Source organism: Cariama cristata, unplaced genomic scaffold (assembly GCF_000690535.1).
Source record: "Cariama cristata isolate BGI_N322 unplaced genomic scaffold, ASM69053v1 scaffold11667, whole genome shotgun sequence".
NCBI classification, from domain to species: domain Eukaryota; kingdom Metazoa; phylum Chordata; class Aves; order Cariamiformes; family Cariamidae; genus Cariama; species Cariama cristata.
This window is the reverse complement of record NW_009626173.1, coordinates 7,685-35,287: the sequence shown is the minus strand read 5'-3', so window position 1 is coordinate 35,287 and position 27,603 is coordinate 7,685. Positions and strand designations below refer to the sequence as shown.

General features: G+C 37.8%; 1 protein-coding gene across 2 annotated transcripts; it reads right to left on the bottom strand.

Moving 5' to 3' along the window:
- Positions 1 to 522: 522 nt before the first annotated feature.
- On the bottom strand, positions 523 to 23,732 carry LOC104164558 (oxidation resistance protein 1-like). Of its 2 annotated transcripts, XM_009703916.1 has the most exons (7): positions 23,552 to 23,732; positions 13,459 to 13,539; positions 9,955 to 10,080; positions 9,081 to 9,233; positions 2,257 to 2,352; positions 1,599 to 1,672; positions 523 to 822 (listed from the first exon to the last, which is right to left on the bottom strand). In XM_009703916.1, the coding sequence occupies exons 1-7, from the start codon at positions 23,615 to 23,617 to the stop codon at positions 687 to 689; spliced, it is 732 nt and encodes a 243-aa protein (XP_009702218.1). In that variant the 5' UTR covers positions 23,618 to 23,732; the 3' UTR covers positions 523 to 686. The 2 variants fall into 2 exon arrangements, with proteins under 2 accessions (XP_009702218.1, XP_009702219.1); XM_009703917.1 differs by lacking the exon at positions 13,459 to 13,539 and having other exon boundaries at positions 23,552 to 23,617.
- Positions 23,733 to 27,603: the final 3,871 nt, after the last annotated feature.

Below are 27,603 nucleotides of genomic sequence, written 5' to 3'. Positions count from 1 at the left end.
AAAACACTCTTTAATACAATCAGCATGCAGCTAGAACACGTATTAACTGACTTTTTTTCTAAACATGAACAATAAACAAGACAAGTGGCACTGTTAACTTTGGATATCTTCTAACTTCTTCATATGTGTACTGGTATGTGTTAGGAAGGAATGCTAGGCTTCTCATCTATTTGTGGCACCATATGAATTACCCCATCATTGGTCCAGACCAATCTTGGCAGTAATGCTGCCGAATACCCACACGCAGCTTTCTTCTTATACAGGTTCACAGAGGGCAACTTCATTCATAGACATAATTTGAATACAAAAATAATAACCTATATTCAATGAAGCAGCCCTCTTGCAGGATTGCAGAAAGGTGTGTGTGGGAAACCTGTGAAGCAACTTTAATAAGGACAAGAAAATTTTGTAGGCTGCAAGGCTTAAAGTAACTAATGTTTAATTTTAGTCCACATGGACTATAGTTTGTAAAAGTGTCTACAGCTTCGAAAAAAGTAGGACAGTATATTACTGATGTAAGAGCATGAAAAAAAAGTCTATTTAAAAATAATAACCAGATGGCCATGCTGAAAACTTACAAAAAAATCAGAAAGGTAAACTGGTGCATTATATTGCTCCTAGGGATTTTTGAGCTGCACTGATTCATGTCAGGTTTGGGACAATACCCTGTAGAAATAGTTAAATACTCATTCAAAACCCCATATTTCTATGTCTTGAATAATGAAGTCTTCTCGCTTAGAAAGTGTATGATTCCCAAATGTTTTACATGAATGACTTCTTCCATGGTAGAGATCACCATCGAGCCAAAGAGCAAACTCCCCTCTGCAAGACAGACAATGTATTAAAGCAAAAGACTGGAGGGAGTAAGCATTAAACTTCTGAATGTATTTTTCAAATCAGAACTCAGGAACAAGGAGGAACTATAGAATTCTTTTTCACACAAGTACCTCATAGCTGTTGAGAAATCTGAAGCTGCACAGATTTATTTTTTTTTTTTTTAACTGTATTATTAATTTGGGAGTATCCCCTTTTCAGATATTCTGAAATAAAAAGCTAACCACAGTTCCTTGGTTTTTGGCCCTTTCCATTTGTATTAAGAAAAAGGCATAACAGTACTCTTCTATGTGAGGAGAATGGTGATAACAGATAAGTGAAACATCCCAGAAGCTTATGCAACTTGCACTGGGGGAAAAAAGGGGTGAGACAACGTATAATTTCTGAAGACATTGGCATTTCTTGGGTACAGTTTCAATTCAAGCCTCTTCTAGTTACACATAATTTTCACATTTACATACCTTCAGAATCATAGTATCTTGTGTCTATTCTGAATATACCAAGACACACAAGCAAGCAGAACACGCAAGGTATCATAACCTTGCAGGGCTGAAAGTTGATGCCACACTATGCTGAAGACAAACCTCCTGTTTAAGTTTCCTCAACATAGGAAGCTAAATATCTGACATACTAAATCTTTCTTGGCTGGTAACTGTTGAGTCCTGAGCTATCAAACTGAAGTGAATTCCTAATTTTATTTTCAAAGGTGGACAGACATACACACTTTTAACAGACTCTAATGATAACAAGAAATTATAACTTACCCTCCTCCACCAAAAGCAAGGGAATCCATGTCTCCTTTAATGAAGAACATGTTGTCTCCTGTCCATTTGAAAACCTAATGAAAAAACCCACAAAACAGACTAGCAAGTTAAAATATCTGAACATTTCATTTGAGCAGAAGGGAAACCAAACATCGGTAAACACAGACTATGGGTGGCTAGAGGCCAATTTAATGAAGTTACCAAGTTTACACAGAAAATTCAGGGAACAGATACATGCAGACAAAAATTCTCTTACATTTTATACTATTTAAAATAAGACCATTCCAAAATAGGTCTTCTTTGAGCACTGAAACTTCTACATAATGAAAAACAACAAAAGAATACAGTTAGGTTAGATGATATGTCCTTTAAAAGGACGTAGTTTGTGAATTTTCAGACAGACACCTGGCAGAATTTAGAATAGTAAAAAAAAATCTTCACTACAATTAAAGAGTCAGGCTGAATACGTTTTTCACTATGCAAACACTACTGATTTACTGTGCACTTATGGATTCTGTGAAAAACTAGTACGACGACATTTTTTGGGCCAACTCCTAGAATTTCTCAGATTATTTACTGTTAGATTTATACAGTAAGTATTTTAAGATAATGCATATGGGGGAAAAGAGCAAAAGCATAAAATATTATTACTACTTACCTCAAAATCTGGAGAAAAAGTGAACATAAAGGTCTCCCCAGTGCCATAAAAGCCATCACTCACTTTAAACGGTTCAGATGCTAGTGCACCAAAAACCTATAAGCAAAAATATGCAAGAGAAAATACTGAAGAAAAACTACACAGCAACTGAGAATCTCTAATGACAGTAACTGATAAACAAATCAGGTTATAAGTGTTGCCAGATTTGGAATTCACTACAGGATAAGCCTTACATGGTACCACGGTTCTGAGTGCATTGATTGAGATATGGTATGGTGTTTTGTGGTACAATTGGAGGAAAGAAAAAAAAAAAAAAAAGAGAGGACACTCAATAAAAAGTGAACACAGCAGAAAAAAAAATAATCAAAGACATAAAAACTAAACTCAGGAAATTCTCAGAAACAGTGTACATATTTTTAAAATGTCAAATCAAAAGATTCTGCTCTTTCATACGCAGCTCCTCTTCCACTTCAGCTAGGCTATTTTCAGCAAGTTCCTAGCTGTAACCAAGTTGTTATTTTTCATGGAATTTATTAATTCCAATCCACGTAACAGGTAAGCACTGGTTACCCTGTCTTACAATAGGGACAGATTTTAACTAAGCCTTTGCTGGGTAATAGAAGTACTTACAATATTCAGGAATAAGAACATTACAACAGTAGTTAAAGAGGTCTAAACTAAGGACTGATTATTGGATTTTTAAATCTGATTAAAGTAGTATTGATTTTTTCAGGAACAAGAATAGGAAAAAACCCCTGCATAATTATACAAAATCATCTAAATCCCACGAAGTACAACCCTCCCAAAATCAGTAATTCTGTTGCTAGTAGGGAGCTGGTTTCAACATCTTCAAGAGCAGAGTAGATGCAAGTACCAAAGCATGCCACTAGCACTCTCTCATTTGTCTGTATGAGAGAAAAAGAAAAAAAACAAAACCCAAACCCTAAAATGAAGTTTCTGTAGTTTTGTTCACATTAAATCATGAGTTTGAGAAGCACGGGACTGATGAGAGTGAGACATTAAAGCTAAGATCCTGAACATAATCCAAGTCAGGACACAAGTAGAAACTATTTTCTTCTGCCCATCCTAAAAAAACTCCTTGGCTGTACGTAGGTTTTCCAAGCATTTCTTTCCATGTTGAGCTCTATAGTAGCTGTTAACACACACAAAACTAGGCGAGTATGAACTTTACATCAGGAACTCAAGGATTATACACAGCCATCAAGCATCTAATAAAAACTGCCCCAGCTCAATTTTGAGTTACCAGTTCAGAACAACCACTGTCAGAAAATTCCTTATTTCTCAGGAATTTTATATGGTCCAGAAAATGTCTTGTTCAGACACTTCTAATTAAAATAGAAGATAGCAAGACTGAAAGAAGAGTCCCTTAATGAAAGGTGTGCTCATTATGAAACAAAACGCCTTCCCACCCTCAATACGCAAACTTCCACTGACTAGTTATGAGAAAAAAAAAAATCGCTAGTCTTCTTTAGAGTATCAGGGATGATTTTCTTCAAACGTCCTGATAACGCACGTCAGACGGTCATAAGTCTAACAGATCAATCATGCCAATAGCAGGTGTTTTGAAATATTTTTGTTGAATTCAAGCACTAATCTCTTGCAATAAACTTTCAATAATTTTGAAAAAAAAGTATGCACAACAGCAAACAAAATTAATTTGATGCAGGTAGTACTGCACATTTTAGAAGTCACTGTTGAGACCCCATTGTTATGGAGCAGAAGAGTTAGGATTCACATACCAAACTACCTTTAAGTCGTAACACCTACAGAAGCTTCCTTATGTTATTACTTTATTTATTTATATTCTGTATTTTTTAAGAACAAATTATCACTACACCAATAAGACACTTTACTCGTGTGTGAAACTGTTCCTTTACTTAAAGAGAATTACCTTTGAGCATACATGTGACCAATATTTACACTCTAAAATCCAAGTCTCCAGAGGATTTTTTTAAACTTACTCTACAAGGTGATGAAATGCAGTACCAGAGTCAGCTAGAGGTGCTCACTTTTCAGAGGCCTGTATCACTTTCAGATACATTGTTAAAGAGCAAATTCAGTGTAAAAGCTACAAGTTCTGTGAACTGAGGCACAAGTTTCTGTACCTCTGTTTTAACATAAGCTCACAGGAAAACTAGCCTAAACCTTTTTTGCACAGACATTTATTTCATTCAACATTTAGGGTCAAACACTGATAAGACATTTCTCTGTTATCCCACAGTCTAAATGACAAGAACAGGCTTAAGAGAGAAAGAAATTACCATTTATGTTTTGCTTTCTGGGGAAATCAGACCAAAACGAAGGAAGTCTTTAAAGAAGAAATGTTTATTTTCCTGTTACTTTCCAGAAAAGGTAGCCTTGAAATGAGTTCCCTGTGTTATTGAGACCTACAGCTTTTTATATTTTTCTTTTTCAGCCCATTACTAGTTAGATGGCCTCACAGGTCAGAGAAAGTTCAAGTGAGAGTTGACCACATATAACATCTAATGCAAGATTTGCAGTAAATCATACACAGAACATTAAAAATGATTATATGGTCAAACAGCAGCAACAATAGTTTAAAAAAAAAAAAGATCAGAGAAGTCCATCTCAATTCTGGCAGGATAGGTGAGGAAGTGTTTATTAGAATAACAATATGGGGAAGAGGAAAATGAAATTAGGAATTAAGTGGGTCTGAACATTGTTATCTGACATTTGTGAAAAATCAGCTGGCTTAAACATAATCACACTAATTTAGTCTAGCGCTAGAAAGACATGCAAAGTGTTCTCTTCCCCCACAATATGTGAAGAACTCAAAATTTACATTATAAATAAGGCAGTTAAAACTGCTATTTGATTTCAGGTTTAAATTAAGAGAAGCAATAGTTGTCCTATTAGAAAGAATACTCTACTAATTCTAAAATCCTTTTCTAAAAATGGGTTTGGCTCAGTTGAAATGTTATAAGTGAGAATACTTCACAGAACGATTCAGACTAGATAATGACATTTTAGATTGAGAGCAGTCAATCATTCTAAGCTGGTACATTAAGTATTTCTGAAAAGTCTCTGAGTAAAGGCTGGGAGAGGGATTCTTCTACGCATGCTTTAGTAAGTTTTGGTTAACAGCTTTTAATGACTTCATTCATTATAAAATAAGGTCTATAGAAGCTTTTCTTGTTGCCCTTGATGTCCCTGGTCAGGTTTAATTCTATCAGGGTTTTACCTTTCCTAACCTCATCCCTGGCTGCTCAGACAATTCTCTGTATTCCTCCTGGGCTTCCTGTCCTTGTTTCCACCCTCTGTAGGCTTTCTTTTTGTGTTTGAGTTTGTCCAGAATCTCCTTCTTCAACCACGCAGGCCTCCTGGTGTTTTTGCCTGACTTCCTCTTGGTTGGGATGCATCACTCCTGAGCTTGGAGGAGGCGATCCTTGACTATCAACCAGCTTTCTTGGGCTCTTCTTCCCTCCAAGGCTTTATCCCACGTTACTCTACCATGCAGCTCCCTGAAGAGGCCAAAGTCTGCTCACTTGAAGTCCAGGGTAATGAGCTTGCTGTGCGCCCTTCTTGCTGCCCTAAGCACCTTGAATATTGGGTTGACTCAAAGGATCTTGATATTGGGCTGTCTCAGTCTTGTCCAGTTAAGCTTTGAGTATCTCCAAGAATCAGGTTCCACAACCTCTCTATGTGCAGGTTCTATGTGCTTCCATCAACAAAGCTGCGTCTTGAAAGATCACACTGTTGCTATAAGCAACATTAAAACAATCAGGATGTACAGCAAAAGAGCAATTTGCTTCCCGACAGTTATTTGGGTCCATTGAGAAGTGATGTCTATAGGGTTTCTGTGTGAGATCAGATTGTTGTGGCTAGTTGCCAATTTTAGGTACCCATCTTAACAAATTCTAGCCTCCATTTTTCACACTTTTGCCATGTATATAACACAATTTGAATAATGACTTCTTATAAAACTAGGCAGTCCTTTGGGGGGTTAACTGCATTAATTCCACTTGGTTTAGTGGCTCATGTCAGGAATTAGGTGTTAATTTCTTTTTAAGTGGCTGTCAGAGTAGAGACCAGAGCTTGGTGTCTTCGCTAACAGAAACAGATACCAGTAGATAGACAAACAGTCCGTAACAACTATAACGTACATATCTATAGACTTCTTGGGCACCTTTATTAGAGGATGTCCTAGAACTGACAGGCAATTTATGTGGCCTCCAATTCCAGCTTTCAACTGGACAATGTTCAGCTTTTACAAAAATAAAGGCTTTGTTTGCAAAAACTGAGTGTTTTGGCTGGCTTTTTTTTTTTTTACAGCCCTTTAAACAAAATTGCTAATTGATTTAAAAAAAAATAAATCAAGATTGGAGAAGATTTTGGGGAAAAAAAAATAGGGTGAGGCTTAGCAACCTTTAAAGAACTACAGTATGAAAAATTAAAAGATACACTTGCTCCTTACTCAGCTTATCGTCAAATTCACATAAAGGCTGTCTTCATAAACATAGACAACAAAGAACAGGGTCACAGAAGAAATAGCCCAGAAAATAAACCAATTCTAGTTTGAAGGAAAAGTACCTCAAGCAATAATAAGACAAAACCAGTATCATTCATAAACACAGAAGCTACAAAGTGGGCAGAACAAGGTACGCCAAAAATGACTGAGGAGTTACACTCAGCAAATGGCAAGAAACTATCTGGTCATAATTCTGTCATTCTTCAAAAAGTCTGAATCTCATTTGGGATCTTCTCTGAACTAGATAGTTTAGAAAGCAGGCAGTGATCTTGGAGCACAAGATATGAAAACATCTGGTCTCTCTTAAAACACCTTCTGGAAGGGCATAAATAGTATTTATCTTAGCATATTCCTAGTGAACTATTTCCAGATACACCCTCCTATATAAAAAGTACTCAGATTCTTTTTCAGTCATGGAAAGCAGTTTTATAGGACTATCTGCCAGGAAGCTAGAAGATATTAAAGATAAATTAACCACTTTCAAAAAAATCAGTAGTTTTTTTAAAGAACGGATGACACTGATTAATTACCAAAGGGCACAGTAGGCTATCACTGTCTTATTTTACACGATTGTAGATCCTTCCATCAAGAGGAGAAAGACTCTACACTGAATTTCCAGTGTATTGAACTGCCAATGAAGACATTTCCAGTGTATCGTGTTTAGAATGCAAGGGTACTGTAAAATTAATTTTTTGCTGTCAAATGCAAACACATGTCTCATTAATAACTTGACACAGAACTACTGAAAACACCACTCTCACTACACTGGTGAAGGACTGAGCATGTAAAATTTGTCTGAACCTTTCCTTCTGCAAGCATATGTTGCTCACTGAATACACATGGATTCCACTCACTCCTGTGTGGAACCTAGGTAAGATCTAGCATACACTGTGAAAGATAAGTTCAGTGGCTACTTGACCCAAAAGTCCAAGGAACATTTTCATACACATTCCTCGGCATCAGCCTGTAAGTTGAGATGTGCCATTGTTTGTTTCACCTAAAAAAAAAAAAAAAAAAAAAAAAAAAAATCATCACATGTCTATGAATTCCCTGTTTTCATTGGGCAACCATGATACTTCTTCAACATGCAAGTTGAGATATTCATATATGGAAGGTCACCTGAATACTTTCAGCAAGAGAACAATACTACATGCTAGTGGCAAGACAGCTCTATCAGAAAAGGAGCATTTTCTTTCTGGGCCAGATAATCAGGTACTAGGAGGTAGATATCTTACAAGTTAATCTTGAGAAGATAGTAAGGGAATCAGAGGAGCGAAGTTACCAAAGTACATTTGAAGAGGCTGATGGGTCTGTTGAGACACCTCCAGTCTATTGAATAGCTTTTATCTTCAAGGTTAAAAAGTAAATGAAGAAAAGTTCCCTTTTAAAGAACTTCTGTGAAAGAGTGCTCTATTAGCAGAGATTTAGAAGGTATTTTTCTTTTTAAGGGATCCCTGAGGCAGGAAATAGAAGGAAAAAAAACAAGTTGTGACTTGAATTAGAAAACATACCCTTCATTTACAGTTTTCAGACCTCCTGAATGATATGAGGTGATATGAGCCCATCTTCCGAAAAATAAAAACAGTGGTTACCAAAGTGGGACAGATAAGTGAAGAAAATGCTACAGATTTTGCAGTGGTTCTGTCAATTCTTCATGACAGCAGCAACTTGCTTCCATGAGAGAGCACAGAAGTTTCAGAAAGAAAGAATCAGTCTCATGCTGCCTGTAATGTTCATCTGTCATTAGAATACTCAAAAGAGGCTGTTTGCTATTCAATTGGTGAGATGTGATCCACTTTCTGGAATTCATACCTCAGTCAAAGAAGAACAGAGCACAACTACAGAGACTCAAGGAACAAAAATTCATTATGCAGCAAAGATCCTGCAGCCCTTGAATGGGAGAGAGATGCTGGCTGCAGCCACAGAGTGTACCAAGAAGCATCATCCGCAGCTGGCAATGACATTTCAACTCAACAAGATCTTCCCAAGTCAGAAAGTTTTAGACTATATTTCTCGTAAGTTAAGTGCATTAAAAAAACATATGAAAAGAAAATTCAGTAATTGGGCATTATGAGAGTCACGCTTTGTGACAGTGAACTTGTATTATTCCCTAAAGTATTCCCTAAAAATGTAGTATGTCAGAGGACTGCTTGGACAGTGAAACGTTTTTAAAAGCCTTTATGTAACTACCAAGGGGAAAACTAGCTTGATACAATTTTATCTCCCATGATGGACTGAAGTGTCAACTCCTTCTTTTACTCCTCAAACATTTTTCTTGATGGGTCCCCCAACCTCCACACAAACATTTTCCTACCTGTCCATCACTGTCCTTAATAACCAACAGCACAGGTGTGTCTAATCCCAGCATAGTTCGATACAAAGTCTTCAAGCTCATGCCATGCTTTGCAGTACTGTAGACAAGAGTCCATGGATATCCAATGGTTCGTGGTGGAAGAGACTTTGTGAGCTGTTAAAAACAACAACCCTCTTATTTATTATTTTATTATTTTTAAGAATATATTACATATAAATGAAAGCTGATTAGGTTCTTCTGAACTGCTGCAAGTGGCCTTAAAAGCTAGTTTAAAATTTCAGACCAACCCTGAAGTTTCACGTATGTATTTTCTATCCCTGGTCTCTCAAGCAGGTATCATTTCCTAGCTCTACCAGTGACCTGCAGGAGAAGAATGATGTACCAACTAAAGAACATGTGTTTGGCAAGGTCTGTAAAAGGTTTATCTAAAGATAGTAAAACAACATAGTTATTGTTGCATAACAATACTATGTATGAGTACTGGGGAAATGGATCACTCAAGTCAACAGGTAACAAGCTGAAGGGTAAAAGATGCTTGCTCCCCTGTTCCTGTGCCTTTGAACACCATCAGCCTTGACCCAGACCTTCAATAAAGACACTTAATGAGGTGACTTTGGACAGGACAGCAAGAACAGCTTGGCTTTCACTGCAATTTTCAAGGAAGAATGAAATAAGGGCAAAGACACAGACTAGTGTTGTCATCGTGTATGATAAGAAAAAGATAAGAAATAAAGCAACATTTTAGCTATGAATTGTGTTGTGCTTATGCATTTGATCTCATACAAGGTCTTCCTACTGCTGTTTTACATTGTGGTCATAGCATTTGTGATACATTAATGTATAATACTAAAAAATGGCATATATAAATTAACACCTTTTCAATTTGTTCTGGTTGTAGTAATTCACTGGGATCGCTAAGATTTGGTCGGAATGCTTCAGGCTCCAGGTCTGTTTTGATATTCGTTGCCTGTTTTGAACTGATATCTTCTCTTGTCGTTATCTGCAAAAAGAACAAGAAGAAAATAAGTATTCACAATTCTATTAGCAAGGAAGACAAACTTTGCAGGTTTAAAAATCATGCAGTTACTGAATTGCAGTTATGCAACTCCTTCAAAAGTTAAGAAATCCATTAGATTCGATCTGACTAAGATTTCCATAGCTTCAAATAGCAAGCCGGCACTCAACTCCATACTAACAGTAAGTTACACAGACACGTACTCAGAAGCAAGCTATGGTTTTATGCTAAAAACAACATAAAAAGAAGAGTCCTCATACACAGCTGAGGGACTTCAAATGCTTTTCAGAGGTCAGTTTACACAATGCTTGCATTTTAATACTAACATAACATTTATATTAAATGTAATTAAAAAATACAGACAGAAAAGGAACAGAAACTTCAACATGGATATTTCTCAGTAGTTTCTGAATCAACACTCTTTTAGAGTACTTGTGAAAGTTTTCAGATACGCAGTAGACATGCGGGAGCACTTATGAGAATCAAAGCAGAAAGAACTGAGAGGGTGGGGAGCAGAAAGCAGCAGCAATACTTATGTTGCATAGTGCCCCATAGCTTTGAGGTCTGGCAAAGATGCACTACGCGTCAAGATCCTGTAGCAGTTTAAAATAACGGCCCCATATATCTACCCTATTGAGTTGCTGTAGATCACCATTTAGTGGAGGTGGCAGAAGGCCACAAAACTCCTCATTCGATATCATAGTTCACGACAGCTTCTTACCCTAGTCCACATTCATTGGCACTTTCAAGCTAAAGTGTCATGTGTTGAGAACTAGACTGGTTGAGACACACTCAGGTTTCCTTCTACAAATCTTGCTGCAGGGATAGTTAAAACTTGCTGTGGGGATAGTGAAATCTGACAGAGGAGTAGAACAAAGTGAAGGAAGTTAGTAACTTAAGCCGCTGCAGCAAGACTTATTAAAATGTTGAGAGATTTGCTAAAGAAAAACAAAAAAACCAAACACACACTTAAAAAGAATGAGTGCATCTGAAAAATTTATCAGCCTGAACCAAGTTTCACTGAAAGTTAGACAGTCCAAATTATTTAAAGCCTGAATCCTGAGAATTTCAAGAAAATACCTGTCAACAACACCTGCCAACTCCAGAATAACAACCAGTGTTTGCCACGTACCTCATACTCTAAACATACAGGACAACTACGGTATTTCTCATACCACCACAATAACCTTTGCCAAGCTTTTGCAAAGATAGCTTTCTTAGTTAACAAATGAAAAGCTGAATCAAAGAAAACTCTGAAATACAGATAAGACTTTTGAGCAAATACAACCACCTGAGCCAAAAAAAAAAGGATATCCTTTTCCTTTTCCTCAAGAACTATGAAAGAAGTTACTATCACAAATGCCTGTTACTTAAAAATAGGTTTATAAGGTTGATGTATCAAAGTATATTCATATGATAACCTAATTACAACATTAATTCTTAACTCAAGAAAAGATGCGCTTAAAGAAAGTGAGTATCAAGCAAGCAAAAAGCTCAAGCCTTTCATTTTTCAACGGATGGTAACAAGCATTTCCAATGTAAACTATGCACTAATTCCCGTATCACAACAACAACAAAAAAGTATAGACATTTAACCATATAGCTTCACGTACAAAAAGATGATCTACAGACTGCATTACAGAGTGCTATAGTGCTATCTATGAAACATGTTATTTGGTAATCTAACTCTTTTCCATCTTAAAAGCCTTTCATCCATCATATGCTACTGCTTCAACTCCATAAAAGTTCAGCATTGTTCAAGTGTACAGTAGAAAGTTATTCCCTTTGTTATTCTTTAATTCCAATTAAGGCATACCATGCAAAATATGAATAATTTGGATTGAAGTGGTGATGGTGGGGTTGTGGGTTGGTGGGGTTTTTTTGGTTGAATTTTTTTTCCTTTTTAAAATTATTATTATTATTACTACAGTAAAGCAATTTTCTTCTAGGAAGAACATTGCTTTGTAGAAGTGGACAAAGACGTGTCTGTTCAAAGGTATCTGACAGAACACAGTGTAGTTTTGAAACTTGCAAATTTATTTCCCGCCAAACTGTGACAGAGCAGACTGACCTGTAGTCAGACTCCAGGGGCTTCCGAGGTTAGCAGACTGCGTGGCAGTTACACCAAACACTTAAACGGCCTCAGAGCAGAGAGTTTATAGGCTCCAGCCCATCACATCAGATTTTTTTAAGTCAGTCTAAACCTTGAGTTTGGGCATTCCAGGTGAAAGGTATTTGGAAAGAGCTCTTGCACTTCCAGGATATTAATACAAGGATTCTCCACCACCACTTCCCACAAACCGAATTGTTTTGTTCTAAAGTGGGAATGAAGATTTTTTTTAATTTTTATTTTTTTTTTTTGCAAAATTTCTGATTTTCCCATAGAAGTAGAGCTTCAGTTCATTGGGTTCATGCTCATTATTGATTTATGTAACCATACTGCTTACAAAACATTTTAAAGTAATTAATTACTGATGATTAAATAAACAGAAATATGAGCTAAGAAAATGTTTACTTATGTGTAATTACATAATAGGTGAAAAAAAGCCAAGTAAAAAAACCAGAACTTAAACTTTTTATAGTTTCAGCAGCCAATTACTACTTGAAAACAAAATACTCAATACTTCTAAGGAGTTCTAAGCTATGCTTTTCATCAGTAAGTTATGCATGATGTACACAGCAGCTAACAATTTTATAACTGTCAAAAAACTAAGAAGCACCTAAAGAGAATGCAAGTATCAGTTTAAGTCCGTATCAGTAAACCTTCAAAGATCCAAAACTAAGTACTGTTTATAAAGTACTGTTTTTGGAACAGACAGTTCCATTACCAGCTCCACATGTATGACCTTTGCTGTATTGAACTGCCTCAGTTACCTGCTTGCATAACAGGAAAAATACTTACCTATTCCACAGAAGTTGTGAAGCTTCATACTTGCCAAATACCATAAGGTTCTTGACGAAAGATTCCTACATAAAATTAAACACCCATGCAACAAGGTTTTGGATTCTTCACCTGGTTTGCATTCTTTTTAGGAAAGCTTCTATCTAACACAACACACCAGTCTAAAGTGGAAGTTAAAACACATCACTCCAAGTCAAGCAGTACTGAGAACAAATTTTCAAATTCTGACAGAAAATTCCCGTTTGAAAGAGTTGGAAGTAATAATTCCATCATAAAATTACTGATTCCATCATAGCATTGCACAATTAAATACATCCAAAACAAAGGAATTTTCTGCAGGATCCTTGTAGTGCTGTAGACAAGACAAATCCACTGAGTGTGGGACTTGCCCTGATCAAAGACACTACAAAGAAAGATGTTTTAGTATCTGGAGATGGTGTTTAAACTACTGAAGAGGGCACCTGGAGACGTCTGCAGAGTGTGCGTAGTTCTTCGCTATTTAGAGCATCGATCCTGCGGTGATACTCAGCCACTGACACTACCTGAATATGGAGACAGGAAGACAATAATTCCACTGACAGTTGAAGAAAAGTAAAAAGGTAAGAAAGAAAAAAGTGGAGGAGAGTAACGAAGGGAAAGTGTGCAATGATAACAAACAAACAAGAAGTGTGAAGAGATGTTTGTTTCTGCAAGGACAATGAGCGTGTAGGTGATTTTAGACCTATGAGTAGACACAGCAAAATTACAAATTAAACACTAATGGCACTAGCAGTCAGATGTATCTCACTGCTCTAGGATGAGCTGATATAGGAGCACATAAAGTTACCAGTATCAGGATGCTAAATTTGAAGTCAATCTGAGTTGCATTCCTTAACCCAAACTCCTCTCAAACAGTCTTTCACCCAGATTGATGAATCCTGTGAACATGGTTTGCTTTCCTGGATAAAGACCACAAGCAAACCTCAGGCTTCTCAGTAGGTTCTGACTCTTCTATCTGGCAGTGAAGATACAGTTAAAGACAAGGTAGCAGCACTAAAGTTTAATAACTCCCCAATACCACCTTCACAGTATCTTTATTCGGGACTTTCTATTCACCTCCAAAGCTTCAGGAGCTGCTCATCTGCACCTCCACTTTAGCAGAAGGTGTACAGCCAGAAAGCCTTTAGTCAGAAAGCTCTAGAACATGCTGCTCTGGTGCAACGAGCTGGCTAAAGGACTACAACAGTCATTTTGATGTAACTACAGCAAATAATGTGATTTTGAGAACAACTCAAAATCATCATTTGTATGAAAGCATCTTAAAACAGCTGGTGGAGAGATTAAATGGATGTCCCATGTAGTAAGAGTATATTAAAAACTTCTAGAGCCTACCACAGTGCAAAGGAAGACAACCACAAGTCCAGCAGCTCCCCATCTACCTGCCCCTACTACGAGTTTGGCCAGACACTCGCCACTGTCCTGAGTACAGAGCCCAGAGTCATGCACGACTGGCTCTTGAGCAGCGATGGTTCACTCTACCCCATGCAACTGCAAGGCAAGGAAAAAGGAATACTTGTGATACCCAGTTTTATTACTGAATAATCAGTAATCAGTAACAATTTATTTCCACTATTTCCTACTGTTATCTTATAAAATATCAAGAAAATTGTTGTAAATTGTATTGGTTTGTGCATTCTCAGAGTCAAGTAGCTATAAGCTAAGCTTTAACAGAATTCCACTTAAGCATGTAAGTGATAGGGTAGTTTTATCCTTTTATTTGCTATGACAGTTCTTCGCAAATGACATTGTTCACACGAGCACCTTAAGAATGTAATCCTGAAAGGCAATAATGTGAGGACCCTTTAGCCTCGTTCCTTCTTTAAGCTCAGCCCCATCACATGAGAGGCAGTAGGTAAATTACAATGGGCCACAAATGCATGGTTAATTGAGGAGATTCTTGTCAGGGAGGGGGGGGAACCCAAACCTCATCATCCCCAACACCATTATAAAAGTTGCTGTTTCACGTACTGGAATGTAGACAATTTAATAGGCTACGTCATCTTGCCTTCAACCTGTCAAATGCATACTCTGTCACCATCCTGCACCTGGGAACCTTTTTGCTCAGTGGTCAAGATCTGACACACCTTCATGTATGCCATGGGGGTGCTTGCATCCTCAGAACAGTGTGCACAAGCTATTTTGATAAATTTTTTACCTGAGAGAAACATGAATACTTATCCAAGTATGTATACCAAGCTAAATAAACAAGTGATTTTCTTTCCTTCCCTCCCACCCCTATGTCAGCTGTCTGTTCTCCTGGTCATTCCAGGAGCTACTTTCTACTTTGTTCCACTTTAAACTTTCATTCTTATGCACAGAACTTCATTAGTTTTTCACACTGTATTAGAAATACCTGGAAAGCAAGGTCTTTAATTCGTAAAAGGCAAATCCAGTTTTGTATGCATCATACTGAACAGTAGTTTTCAGTACAGAATATTTCTTTGTAATAGAATTCTTTCATTTTTGGGCAGGTAGTAGTGGATGCCATTTATCTGTATTCCACCAAGGCTTTTGATTCTATCTTCTAGTAGCCTTGTAATCAAATCAGTTATGTATCAAATGCATGAAGAACAAGGCTGAAAAACTGGCTGGACCACTGTGCAAAAAGGGTTGATGTTATCAAAGGTTAAGGACTGGAACAGGCCTCCCAGGGAGGCTGTAGAATCTCCATCCTTGGAGGCTCTCAAAGTTTGACTGAGCAAGGTCCTGAGTCAACCTGGACAAGTTCTTACATTTAAGTCTTAAGGTATAGGACAAGGCTTTCCAAATTCCAATACAGTCCACATCCTTACACAGAAATTGCCAATCGCCCAAAATTGGAGCAATATAAGTATTCTGCCCAGGACTAAAGTACAGGCCTACCTACATGAGTTTGTTATGTGCTTTATTTACTGTGCTCTCTTCACTATGTCGTATCAGCATCCAGTTTCCTTGATACCCAAAGATACTTTTTGAGGATCAGGAAGTGTTCCTGAAGGACCCTCTGTTCTCTCTTCAGTTATTTTCTGCTTCAAAAAGAACACAGGAAGAGAGAACAGCAGCTAAACCTCTTATGGTTAATCTGGGCACTGGTTGGAACAGACCAAAACAAATGATGTGCATAGCCAGGAGATTAGTGTGCTTCAAGGCAAAAATGATTCTGCCTAGGGACTTGGAACAGCCTACCACAGGACAATTCCAAGGGCTAATCAAGTTTGAAATGACATGGGATATATCCTTAGAGATCTAATACTACCTGCTCTATTAATAATACCAACATTGATGAGAAAACATGGGATGAGTCGTATGACTCTTGCAGTGTGAATGCCTTTCAGCTTGACACTATGTGTATGTGAGTTAACCACTTAGCAGAACACACAACAGTTTTAATATTTAATGCAGTAAGTCAAACTGAGGGTTCGCATACTAATGATTCAACCAATCAAGGGGCTTAGGATTCTCCTTTTGGAGAAACTCATGTTCCTAAACCTTGCTTTTCTGAAAGTATATCAGAGTACCTAACTCTTGCAAGCTATGCTGGCATATACAGTGAGCAAAACAGAAATTAAAACTCCTAATATTGATTTTTTTTGTCTTTCAACAACACACATGAAAATGCATTTACAATTGTTTGAATGTCCATGAAGGACAGTTTGCCATGCAGATGGTAACACATCAGCCCTTCCAGGCACTGGCGATATCAGTCTGCTATACGCAGCTGTAAACATGAAAACTGCTGACACCAGCGAGGCATTCCTCTGCCACTTTAACAAAGCCACGAGTGACCAACACACACCTCCTGAATGCACATTTGCTAACAGAGGGGTGTAATTGCTGCTCTCAAACCATGTACAGCTAAACTTTCACAGTTAACAAGCAGCTGAAACTGTCTCCTTAGAGAAAGGGAGGGTCTTATCAGAGCTGAACAGTGCTCCTGTTCAGTGCTTATCTGAAAGATAAGAATGGAGAAAGTATAACAGTGTAAGTGGTTCTCTTTGACATATGTTATCTATACCCATGATTAACTGTGAATATGAAACAAAAAACAAATATTAAGAAAGAGAATGAAAGTTGAACAATTGTACTTTGAATCTTAATACATCTGTGTAAAATCAGGTGAATTGCAAGCTTCATGAATGTTATTCCTTCAAAGTAAAAAAAAGTTTCACCTTTAAAGTGCCAGGATACTTAATTGAAAAAATAAATGCCAATGTAATTATATCAGGTCATTTACAAAGATAGTCCAAATTATCAGTCCATCTCCAATTCATCAGTAAATAGGGAGGGGGAAGAAAGGATCAAACCCTTTCTAAAGGCTGTAAATATTTTCCAGAGAAAATAAGAGGTGAGTTTGTGAACTGAATGACTTTATGAATATTTTAAGAGAAAACACTAACTTTGTTTTTCAGACAAACTTAGATGCCTCCCAAAATGTTAGACACCGCTTCACAGAAAGCAAGACTGAAGCAGCAGTCCTCTCCATCAGAAATACAATTTTTCGTGACAAACTGGTTACATTACAATAATGTATTAATACATGGAGTCTACAGCATCAGATAAACAGTTATAAGGTATCATTCTGAAAAAAGACTAATTTAATTTGATTAATTTTTAATAAGTGTGGTTGCAAAGCTAACTGTTTTCTGCCTTATATGGTTTTCAGCTAATTCAGCTCCTTGTCTACCGGTGACAAGGGAAGGAAGGCACAAGACCTAGCTATTTCAAGCAGAAGAGAGGGACCAGAGAGTCCAGCAATCCTCTGAATTGGCTGGCACTGTGGTTCTTTCTCTCTTTCAATATCTTTAAAACTGTCCATCTCAGAACTGTTCTGCACACCAAGGTGTTTTCCAGAGCAGGAACAGAAGAGCTGAGTATATTACATGACAGCAACATTCTCCCTATGACCAGTATTATCACCACAGCTTTGCAGGATGGACTAAGTATCTGCCTCAAAGTACTCTAAGCCCACAGTAACTATACCAAGCTGTAATTAACATATACTGAAGATAAATTAAAGTATCTGCAATAACCAGAATTAATAAATGAACTTCAGAGGAAAGCAATCAAAGCCTGCAGCACACTGAAAGTGTTCCACTGAGTCTGAAAACCTTTATAACAAGCTTTTTTATCAAGATACGAGAAATCATTAATTTGAGAGAGACGACAATGCCAGCAAGAGAACTAAATTTAACACAGGCAAACACTAAACAAAGTTTAGGATGTTTGTGCACAGAACTAAGAATTACACTTATGAAAATTACTCTCTTAAAAAGACAGGTCAGGCAACTTGACTCATTTTGTCCACAGAAAAAGAGATCTCTATCAGCATTACCAATAAATCCCAGCTCTCTTGCAAAGCAATTTAAGGAAGTTTCAGCACTAGCAAGCACAGAAACCAGAGCACCTGGTGCCTGACCTCTCAAGCTGCCACTCCAGGAGAAGGCAGGCCGAGCAAGGTTACATCCCAGTTCTGATAGTGCCATGCAGAGATCCTCTAAGGTATGACAAGAAATTGCTATACATGCTTAGAAGTAGGTAACTGAATCAGAGCCCAGTATGGAAGTGTTTCTCTTATTTTAATCAGAAAAAGGATCAACTTCAGATTGCACAGACCATTAAATACACACAGAGAAAATATAAGCCTCTACTACCCATTTGTTTTCTTTTGACTTATAATCAACCTTTTCAGATGTTCATCTGCTACTGTACTTTGACTGCATCTGTAGTGAGGCCTAATATTTCACAATTATTAAAAATGTAAACAATATAACACCCAATAATTAAATGGAAGATCTAGTCAAGGTATGACGCATAAATCCCCTAATTATTTAGGGCAGTGGGTAGAGCAAATATCTGTCATCAAGTAAAGGTTCTAGGCTTAGTGATCAGTGTAAGAAAGCACTGGACTGCCCTCTGCTTTTTTTATTTTTAAAGAGATTCAGATTATCAGTTCATTCTACTACCCTAAAACAAAACTTAGTATGGAAAGCTGACTTGAAAAAGATCTTTGTAGCAGTATTATTGGACCATTCTGGGCAGGACAAGATACTAAAAGTGTGCTCTGTACAGCAGCCAGGGAGAATGGTCCTACCTCGAGTCTCTGACAGAAAGCATCTGGGTAAACTTGCGGTTGACCCCTAGGGTTTTGGGAATCTGGGATATCAAGGATCCAAGGCTTGCTATACTCCAATTGAAAATGAGATATTAGCAGCATATGAAGGAGTTCAAGCTGCCTTGGAAGTGGCTGGTACTGAAATACAACTCCTATTAGCACCCCAACTGCTGGTGCTGGTCTGGATGTTCAAAGGGAAGGTCCCTTCTACACATACAACTGATGCTACATGGAGTAAGTGGGTTGCACTGATCACACAGCAGACTCAGATAAGAAACCCCAGTTGCACAGGAATTCTAGAAGTGACCACACACTGGCCAGAAGACAAAGATTTTGGAATATCACCAGAGGAGGAGGAGATGTGTGCTGAAGAGGCCTCACTACATAATAAACTGCCAGAAAATGAAAGGCAATATGGTTTGTTCATTGATGGGTCCTGTCACATCGCAGCATAGCAACAGGGGTGGAAGGTGGCTCTGTGGAGTCCTACATGACAAGTCACAGAAACTGCAGAAGGAGAAGGTGAATCAAGTCAGTTTGTAGAGGTGAAAGCCATTCAGCTGGCTTTAGATATTGCTGAACGAGAAAAATGGCCAACACTTTATCTCAATACTGACTCATGGATGGTGGCAAATGCTCTGTAGGGCTGGTTGCAGCAATGGAAGTAGAGTAACTGGCAAAGCAGAGGTAAACCTGTCTGGGCTGCTGCATTGTGGCATCCCCTATCATGTACCAGCCTCTGGGAAAATTGAGTGATCCAATGGCTTGTTAAAGACTACATCAAGAGCACTGTGTGGTGGGACCTTCAAACACTGGAACATGCATTTAGCAAATGCCACCTGGTTAGTCAACACCAGAGGATCTGTCAATCAAGCTGGCCCTGCCCAATCAGAACTTTTATGTACTGTAGCAGGGGATAAAGTCCCTGTAGTGCACCTAAAATATGCTAGGGAAAACAGTCTGGGTTACTCCTGCAACAGGCAATGGCAAATCCATTTGTGGGCTTGCCTTTACTCAAGGACCTGGGTGTACTTGGTGGGTGATGCAGAAGGATGTGGAAGACCGATGCATACCTCAAAGGGATTTGATTTTAGGTGAGAATAGCCAACAGATTAAATTGGACGATGTTGACTGCTATATAATCCTGCCACAGTATTTCATCATTATCATAATTTTTTATATGCTCTACTAATGGTATTACAGTAAGAATCACTTAGATTAATGAAGAATGAACTTTGATAAAACCAAGCAAAGGGCAGTAGTGATAGAACCAGGACTAACTTCAGCACACAACAATCCAACAGTACAGACCACGCTCCTGCTGCACCCAAAGTCAGCTGCCTGCCGCACCACGCCTAAGTCTGATCCTGTTCTGACAACAGAGTGGCCTTTGCACCATCCCTCCTGCCCACAGAGATTGTTATGACAGATGGAACCCAAAGTCATGGACTGAACGACCTCAGACATTTGACAGAGATGGGCCATAGACTGTGGGAATGATATCTGTGTGTATATATTAAAACACAGGAAAGCTGGTGGCGATTAGTTGGAAATGTGTGGGAAAGTATGGGATCTGGGTATGATGTAAATGGTATAGAGTAATGGGTGGATATTGTCCTGGTTTCAGTTGGGATAGAGTTAATTTTCTGCTTAGTAGCTGGTAAAGTGTGTTTTGGATTTAGTGGGAGAATAATGTTGATAACACACTGATGTTTTAGTTGTTGCTAAGTAGCATTTAAGTTAAGGATTTTTCCGTTTCCCATGCTCTGCCAGCGAGGAGGTGCACAAGAAGCTGGGAGGGAGCATAAGCAGGACAGCTGACCTGAACTAGCCAAAGGCATATACCATAGCATAGAGTGTCATGGTCAGTATATAAACTGGGGGGAGTTGGGCAGGAGGGTCTGATTGCTGCTCAGGGATCGCTGCTCGGGTATCGGTCAGTGGGTGGTAAGAAATTGCATTGTGTATCACTTATCTTTTCTTGCGTTTTATTCTTTTCCTATATTCCTTTTCATTACAATTATTATTATATTTTTTATTATTATTGTTAGTACTACATTTTAGCTTAGTTTTTAAACTCTTCTTCTCTCAATCCATGAGTTTTACCTTTTTTTTCCCAATTCTCCTCTTCAGCCCACTGGGACGGGGGAGGAGTGAGCGACCAGCTGTGGTGCTTAGGTGGTGGCTGGGGTTAAACCATGACACTCCATAATAGCCAAAGAAAAGCCATTAGCTTACCAACTACAGTTAACCAATAAATCAAGAACCTCAGAAGTTGTGCAAGTCTCAAATCATTCAAGCTATTAAAACCAACACCACTTTAATTCCCTTTGCATAGTATCTTTGGAATATAAAGGCCAAAGATAAGTTTTTGTTGATTTTGTCCCCTTTGGTTAGCTGCAAAGCATTCCAACAAGCATTCCCCAAAGAAGGCAATCCACCTTTTGTTCTCTTGTATTGTCTGAGGTCTTTTGTCTAAAGTGCTTTGACAGAAATAATTGTTGCCTGCATTTTTGACATTCTGGAAACTTACTGGCATCTCTTGTGTTGCAGTACAATAAAGAGACACAGTAAATACCAAACAGATTCACTAAAAAAGTGGGAAGCCACCATTACTGGCTTTTTGAAAGAGGAGCATAATGTATTGGTTTGTCACTAAAATTTTGATCTCTTATCCTGAGAAAGTATTGAACCCCTACAATGTTCAGCCCAAATTTATGTTATCACCAGGAAAATAACAAAGGTCTTTCAGGTAAATAATCCAGGGCGATTTAGTTGCTTCAAGTAAGCATTCTTTTTTTATTCTGTCACTCCATTTGGTCCAGCAATTATGTTATTTCATGTCAAATGGGTTTTTCATCCAAATTTCAGAACAACCGCCGATTTAGTTAAAAATCTGTACTTCATATATGCTGCCAGTCTCTTTAATATGCTTCCCACTTTGTCTTGCGTAACACAGAAGTAATGGTACCAATAACCTTCTTACAGAAAAGAGGGAAGGACTAAACTTGCACATAGCTTTATAATCAATCATTGCAAGAAAAAAAACCCCCAACTTTATGATCATTCATTGAAAGAAAAAAAAACCCCAACTTCAAGAGTAGAGCATGTCTTGTCGACATAGCAACATGTTAAAAATATTCCCATCTGTAGATACTTCTATACTCTTTTTTCTGATTTGACTTGTTTTACATATTAAAATAGCCTGTTCTCTACCTCTCTCACAGCAAAGAAGATTCTCATACTGTCGTCTTCAGTTCAACCTCTCCTTAAGATCTGATAACTATTGCTTTTATTAGCATAGCTGGACTCTGGCTAAAATGAAGAGTTGGTCCTAAGAGAAATAATTATAACACGGGATACTACTACTTTTTTAATTAGCTGGGCAAGATATATCTACATATGTCGATATATATTAGAGAACAAATTCTTGGTAAACTTCAGATACCTTTTACACTGCTACAGGGTATGCTTAAATTACATTTGAGCTAATTTCGGAATTACATCTCCATTCTATATTCCATTGCCACAGAAGAAAATTAAGAGCTTATTATTTCAAAAGTATTTTGTTAGTTAGGAACACACCTTTACAGAATCAGTTGTTGCCACATGAAAGTTTCATATTCTACAAATAACCCAGCTCCAAATAAAAATAAAAATGAAAACCAAAGTCAACAGCACCTCTGAAAGAAGTATGCACCAAAACCCAAAGATCTGTAACTCTTAAAAAGATGGTAAAAAGCCTGGTGGCTGGCAGAGTCTGAATGAAAAATATCTTCTACATCTACCAGCTGGTAAAAGCACAACAATTATATGTTCAAGATCACTTCCTCCCTATCCCCAAGATGTTACTGTTTTGCAAGTCCCACTGAGAACCATTTCCCTTATATACTACTACAAATTTAAGTCTTTCTGGGAAAAAAAAAACCACACTGAAAAAACACAGTTATTTTCATAAACCTAGTAAACTGTAAAACCAGTGGTATTGGTCCCTGCCTTCATTCTAAAAGTCAGGGTGGGACTACAGCATACTCACCTCCATCAATTTAGAATTACTATCAGACTTTCATATGGTTGAATGACTTCTGAGACGGTATAATCAAAGAGTAACCCAGCAGACTTAGACTTTTCTACTTAAACGCCAATGCAAACTACTGTTCACAGTATTTCGCTATGAATCACACTTTTGTTGAAAAAATGCATTACTCAAAAGGAAAAAACCCAACACTCTATTTTTTTTCAAAGTAGTTTTTCTTATCTCATGCCAATGGAATACCAGCAATCAGGTTATGCACCTAGAAGTAATTCAGATTTGTGACTTAGCATCCTGTTTACGCATTCAAAATTCAAACTTCCACAAACTGCCTCTGCACCACATTACAAGAATGCAATAACAGAAATGAACAGACTACACTGAAAATTACCAGAGCATATTTATGATTAACTGGCTGGTGCTTTCTTCCCTTCTTCCCATACCAGAGACGAGACATTTCCCTTCTAAAAATAAAATGAGACTAAAAAAGAAATTAAAAAAAAAATAAATCATTCAAGGCTGTTTGAAAGCATTCTCTGTACCTGCTGTCAGCTCCAGGCACAGGCAGAGCCCCGCGACGGTGACAGGATAGTTTGCTAGACGCACACGTTTGACTGACAAGGCAGGGAACGAATGAACGAGCGCACAGCAGGGGGGTGGATCGCAGATGATGACGGTACAGAAGAGGAAAGGTTTCCGGTATTCAAGTGTGGTTGCAGAGCACTAGTTTATTAAAAAGGCTAAAATATTTAAAGATACAGAACAACTTAATTTCTCTTACACAATACTGAAGAACACAAAAACCCCAAGAACTGCTTGCGATATTCTGTTACACTGTAACTGTTCATAAACAAGTTCCAATGGAAAAAAATTTGCCCTCAATATTAAATTAATAGTTTGTCTTACTGAAATTGACAACCGTATATAAACCCTGTCAGTTATTTCTTAAGAGTCCAGAACCAGTTAAAAATGGTCAGTGAAGTTTTTTTTTAAAATATTATTTTTTAAAAAGGTTTCTAAAACATTCAGAATGCCTTGCAGCATTTTCAGTTTTGTAAGCTACAAGAAGAAAATGAATCCTTTTGTCTATAAGCTGAAGTTGCTGTATGCGTTAAATGCTAGTCCTAGCAATAAAGTATTTTTGGAATCGTGATTTCATTTTTTTTTCCCTTAAGGAAGAATGTTTATTTAAACAGGCATGTGCAACAGTAATACACACAGCAACCCTTCCAGAATTTCCTTGTAGTAACACTTGGAGGCTTTTTTCCTCCCCAGCCTCCCTCCTCCAAAACCACTGAGTGCTCTGCGTCCCAGGTAAAACATTAAATCGGCCAGAGCAGCAGCAGGCAGCATCACAACATTAAAACATCGTTCACTCGTGCTGTCGCACTGTGATCTAAAAGCCAAGATGCCCAAGCAAACAAAATCAGTACCAGAACTTGGACTTAACTATACTGCAGACTGTACACTGGAACGCCTCACCTTGTGTTAGTCTCTAACTCAATGTAATTCTGATAGGTTGCAGCGAAAAGAGAAACATTTTGTCTTTCTCAGGAGCTGCTAATTCTAAAAAATCAGTTTGTTCCAATTTATGAGAACTATTAAGGTGGCTAGTAAGAACATTTTTATCACTGGGACATTAAAAGCTGGGATTTAGTGAACTCAAATATACAATAATACACTAGATACATAGTCAAATGGTGTAAAATTCAAGCAATAAACCATATGCCTATTTACTATTTTTTTTTTAAATAATAAGCGACCTAATACTGAGGTAAAATATATATTTATATAAAAAATAAAATACAAGCTACAGCCAAGTCTGGCAAATCTTAAAGGAATGGAGAGTATGCAGGAAAAGTATTTCAAACTATCTCTGGACATGCAACTTCTAAGCCAAAAAGTAGAAGCTAGCCACACAACTAACTTCCCCACAGACTATTTTAGCAGTCTCTCCCTCCCCCCTTCCGAAAAACCAAATTCCTCCCTAATACTAGCCAACACATTGTTTCTCCAAAACTAAGGGAGGAAGAGAAGAATCTGAGCCATCACACAATTTTTTTTATTTCTAGAACACTTGATCTTAAACAATTCAAACAACTTACTTGGACATTTTTAGCTTCTCTCTAAATGAAACTGGCTCCTCCCAGAGTTTCTCAAAAGGATTTTAAAAACTTGCTCAAAAGAGAGCATTAAACTTCTTCATTAGATTTGACAACTGACTTCTTCCACTTAATTACAGCTGCAAAGTGTAGTGGGAATAAACACACTAGTGACTCTCTCTATCAGACCTCCTGCCCGGCTGTGTCGAAGCCCAGCAGCAGGTCCCACCAGCTGGCAGCTGCCCTGCAGCTGGGAGCATCTGCAGGAGTGGGAGGAAAGCAGGTCAGGACAGCCTGAGCAGCATCATGGAACAGTGTCCTCGTAAAAGTGGCAAAAGCTTTCTCTTGTGACTGACCTCCACCCCAGCCCTTTAACAGTCTTCTTTCCAATCTGATGGAGATACATTTCTATTAGAGAAAGAAGCCCACACAAGAAGCTTGACCCCAGGAGCATCCCTGAATTAAAGAAACTAAAATAAACTGCCCTTTTATTCTTTTGTGCATTTGTGGGTTATACTACTGATCTGTTAATTTATATCAGAACCTCATATCTTGCCATAAAAGTTCATTAAAAAGATTCTAGAGAGGAATACTGGCTCAGACCTGACATGTGTGCAGAACAGCAGCAAACACTTAAGAGCATCCACCTGTTTGCTACCAGGACAACAGAAGAAAATAAAATGTATCCAATTACAGTGAATAATAATCTTGTTATTGTCATTGTTAGTTAGTAACCACACTAAATACGTCTGCACAATCAATGTTCAAAGCGGAAGCACATAGTCCTTTCAGTAATTGTTACTCATGTTGTTTTTTCTAATAAACTGATCTGTCTTAAAAAATACTGAAGTAATAGTAGAGAAAAAGGAGAGTGCTAACAAATATAGGTACAGCTTATGAAATGTTTTATTTCCACTCCAAATCAATTATCTAGTTTACACTTTTTGCCATAGCAGATTTAAAGTTTTCAGCTGACACGATCTCATAACCCTCAAACACGACAGTAAATACAATAACTCTCTAAACTTGATTAGGAAGACTGGATGCTGTGTGTGAAAGAACATCTTTGCAGTTTGGTTAGATGGCATTATTCCGTTTCACCTAGTACCTAACACAATGTCCTGACAACACAGTGACAGAAAAGTTGTGATGTTAAATTCTACAATGCCCATATTTAATATGCACGCTTTTTGAGTGATATTACATTAGTAAAAAGTAATTTATTTCCCCTGCTCCTTCCCTCTTAAGGGAGGGAGGTTAGCCCAGGTAGATATCAGGGACAGTATAATTACTCAGTTTATTTACAACTTGCTGTTGACTTCACATGAAGCAAGCCATGTAGGTGACCAGGCTTTGTGATGAAAAGTCACAAATATGGCGCACTGAAGATAAGCATCCCCAAGCATCTCCTGAGAAGATTATCTATGACGCATATGTATAAAATAAGGTTATTCTCAGAATTTAATACTCCAATTTCAGAAGCAACCCTGAAAATTGAGAAAAACATAAGTCACTGAAACATAGAATGGTTTAGTTGGAAGGGACCTTAAAGATCACCTAGTTCCAAGCCCCCTGCCATGGGCAGGGACACCTTCCACTAGACCAGGTTGCTCAAAGCCCCATCCAACCTGGCCTTGAACGCTTCCGGGGATGAGGCATCCACTTCTCTGGCTGATAATTTTTCCATAAGAAAGGAAGTCTAATTTCAGAAGTCATCCTTTGTTTCCTTTCAACAGCTTAGGGGAAGGTGGTGAAAAAAGCAGCATTCTTCTGTCCACAAAATTTTCCTCAGGATTTTCAAAGGTACACCGAAAGCCATTAAGAGTCTCAAAAGCACAAGCTTTTTAGCTAAATAATTCTGCTTCAACTCTTAGCAGAGGGACTGCCCCAGTTGTCTCTATTAGACATACACGTGAAATAACCATCAATTACAATTCCACATTCATGATTCCAACTACAGGACAGTTGCAAGTAGTGAACACATTCGAATTTTCACTTACAAGTTATAAATAGATTCCAAATAGATCAAGCAGAGAAAATAGAGCAAAGCAAGAAATATCCTACACATGAAGTTGAGCGAGAGTACAGTATTTGCTCCAGTTAATTGCAAAAGCAAGAATGAAAAGTTACCAGTCTCTACAAAGGGCATTGTATTATGTTAATTGGCACCACAGTGTCTCTCTTCAGTCACATCAAATCAATTTAACTGTTGAAATTCAAAAGACTCTCCTCCTCCAGTATAAGAGCAAAGTCTATTAAACATGCTTGTTAATGCACAGCAACACATGCATAGTGACACATCCAATTTCTTACCAGACAATGCACGATGTAAAAACCAAAC

What these genes read in the sequence shown, in the direction of transcription:
- LOC104164558 (XM_009703916.1), bottom strand. Translation starts at nt 23,617, where the DNA reads ATGTCTCGTCTCTGGTATGGGAAGAAGGGAAGAAAGCACCAGCCAGTT. An exon ending in AACCAGAACAAATTGAAAAG is followed by an intron (nt 9,234 to 9,954) that starts GTGTTAATTTAT and finishes TGTTTTTAACAG; the next exon opens with CTCACAAAGTCTCTTCCACC. An exon ending in TTAAGGACAGTGATGGACAG is followed by an intron (nt 2,353 to 9,080) that starts GTAGGAAAATGT and finishes TTTTGCTTATAG; the next exon opens with GTTTTTGGTGCACTAGCATC.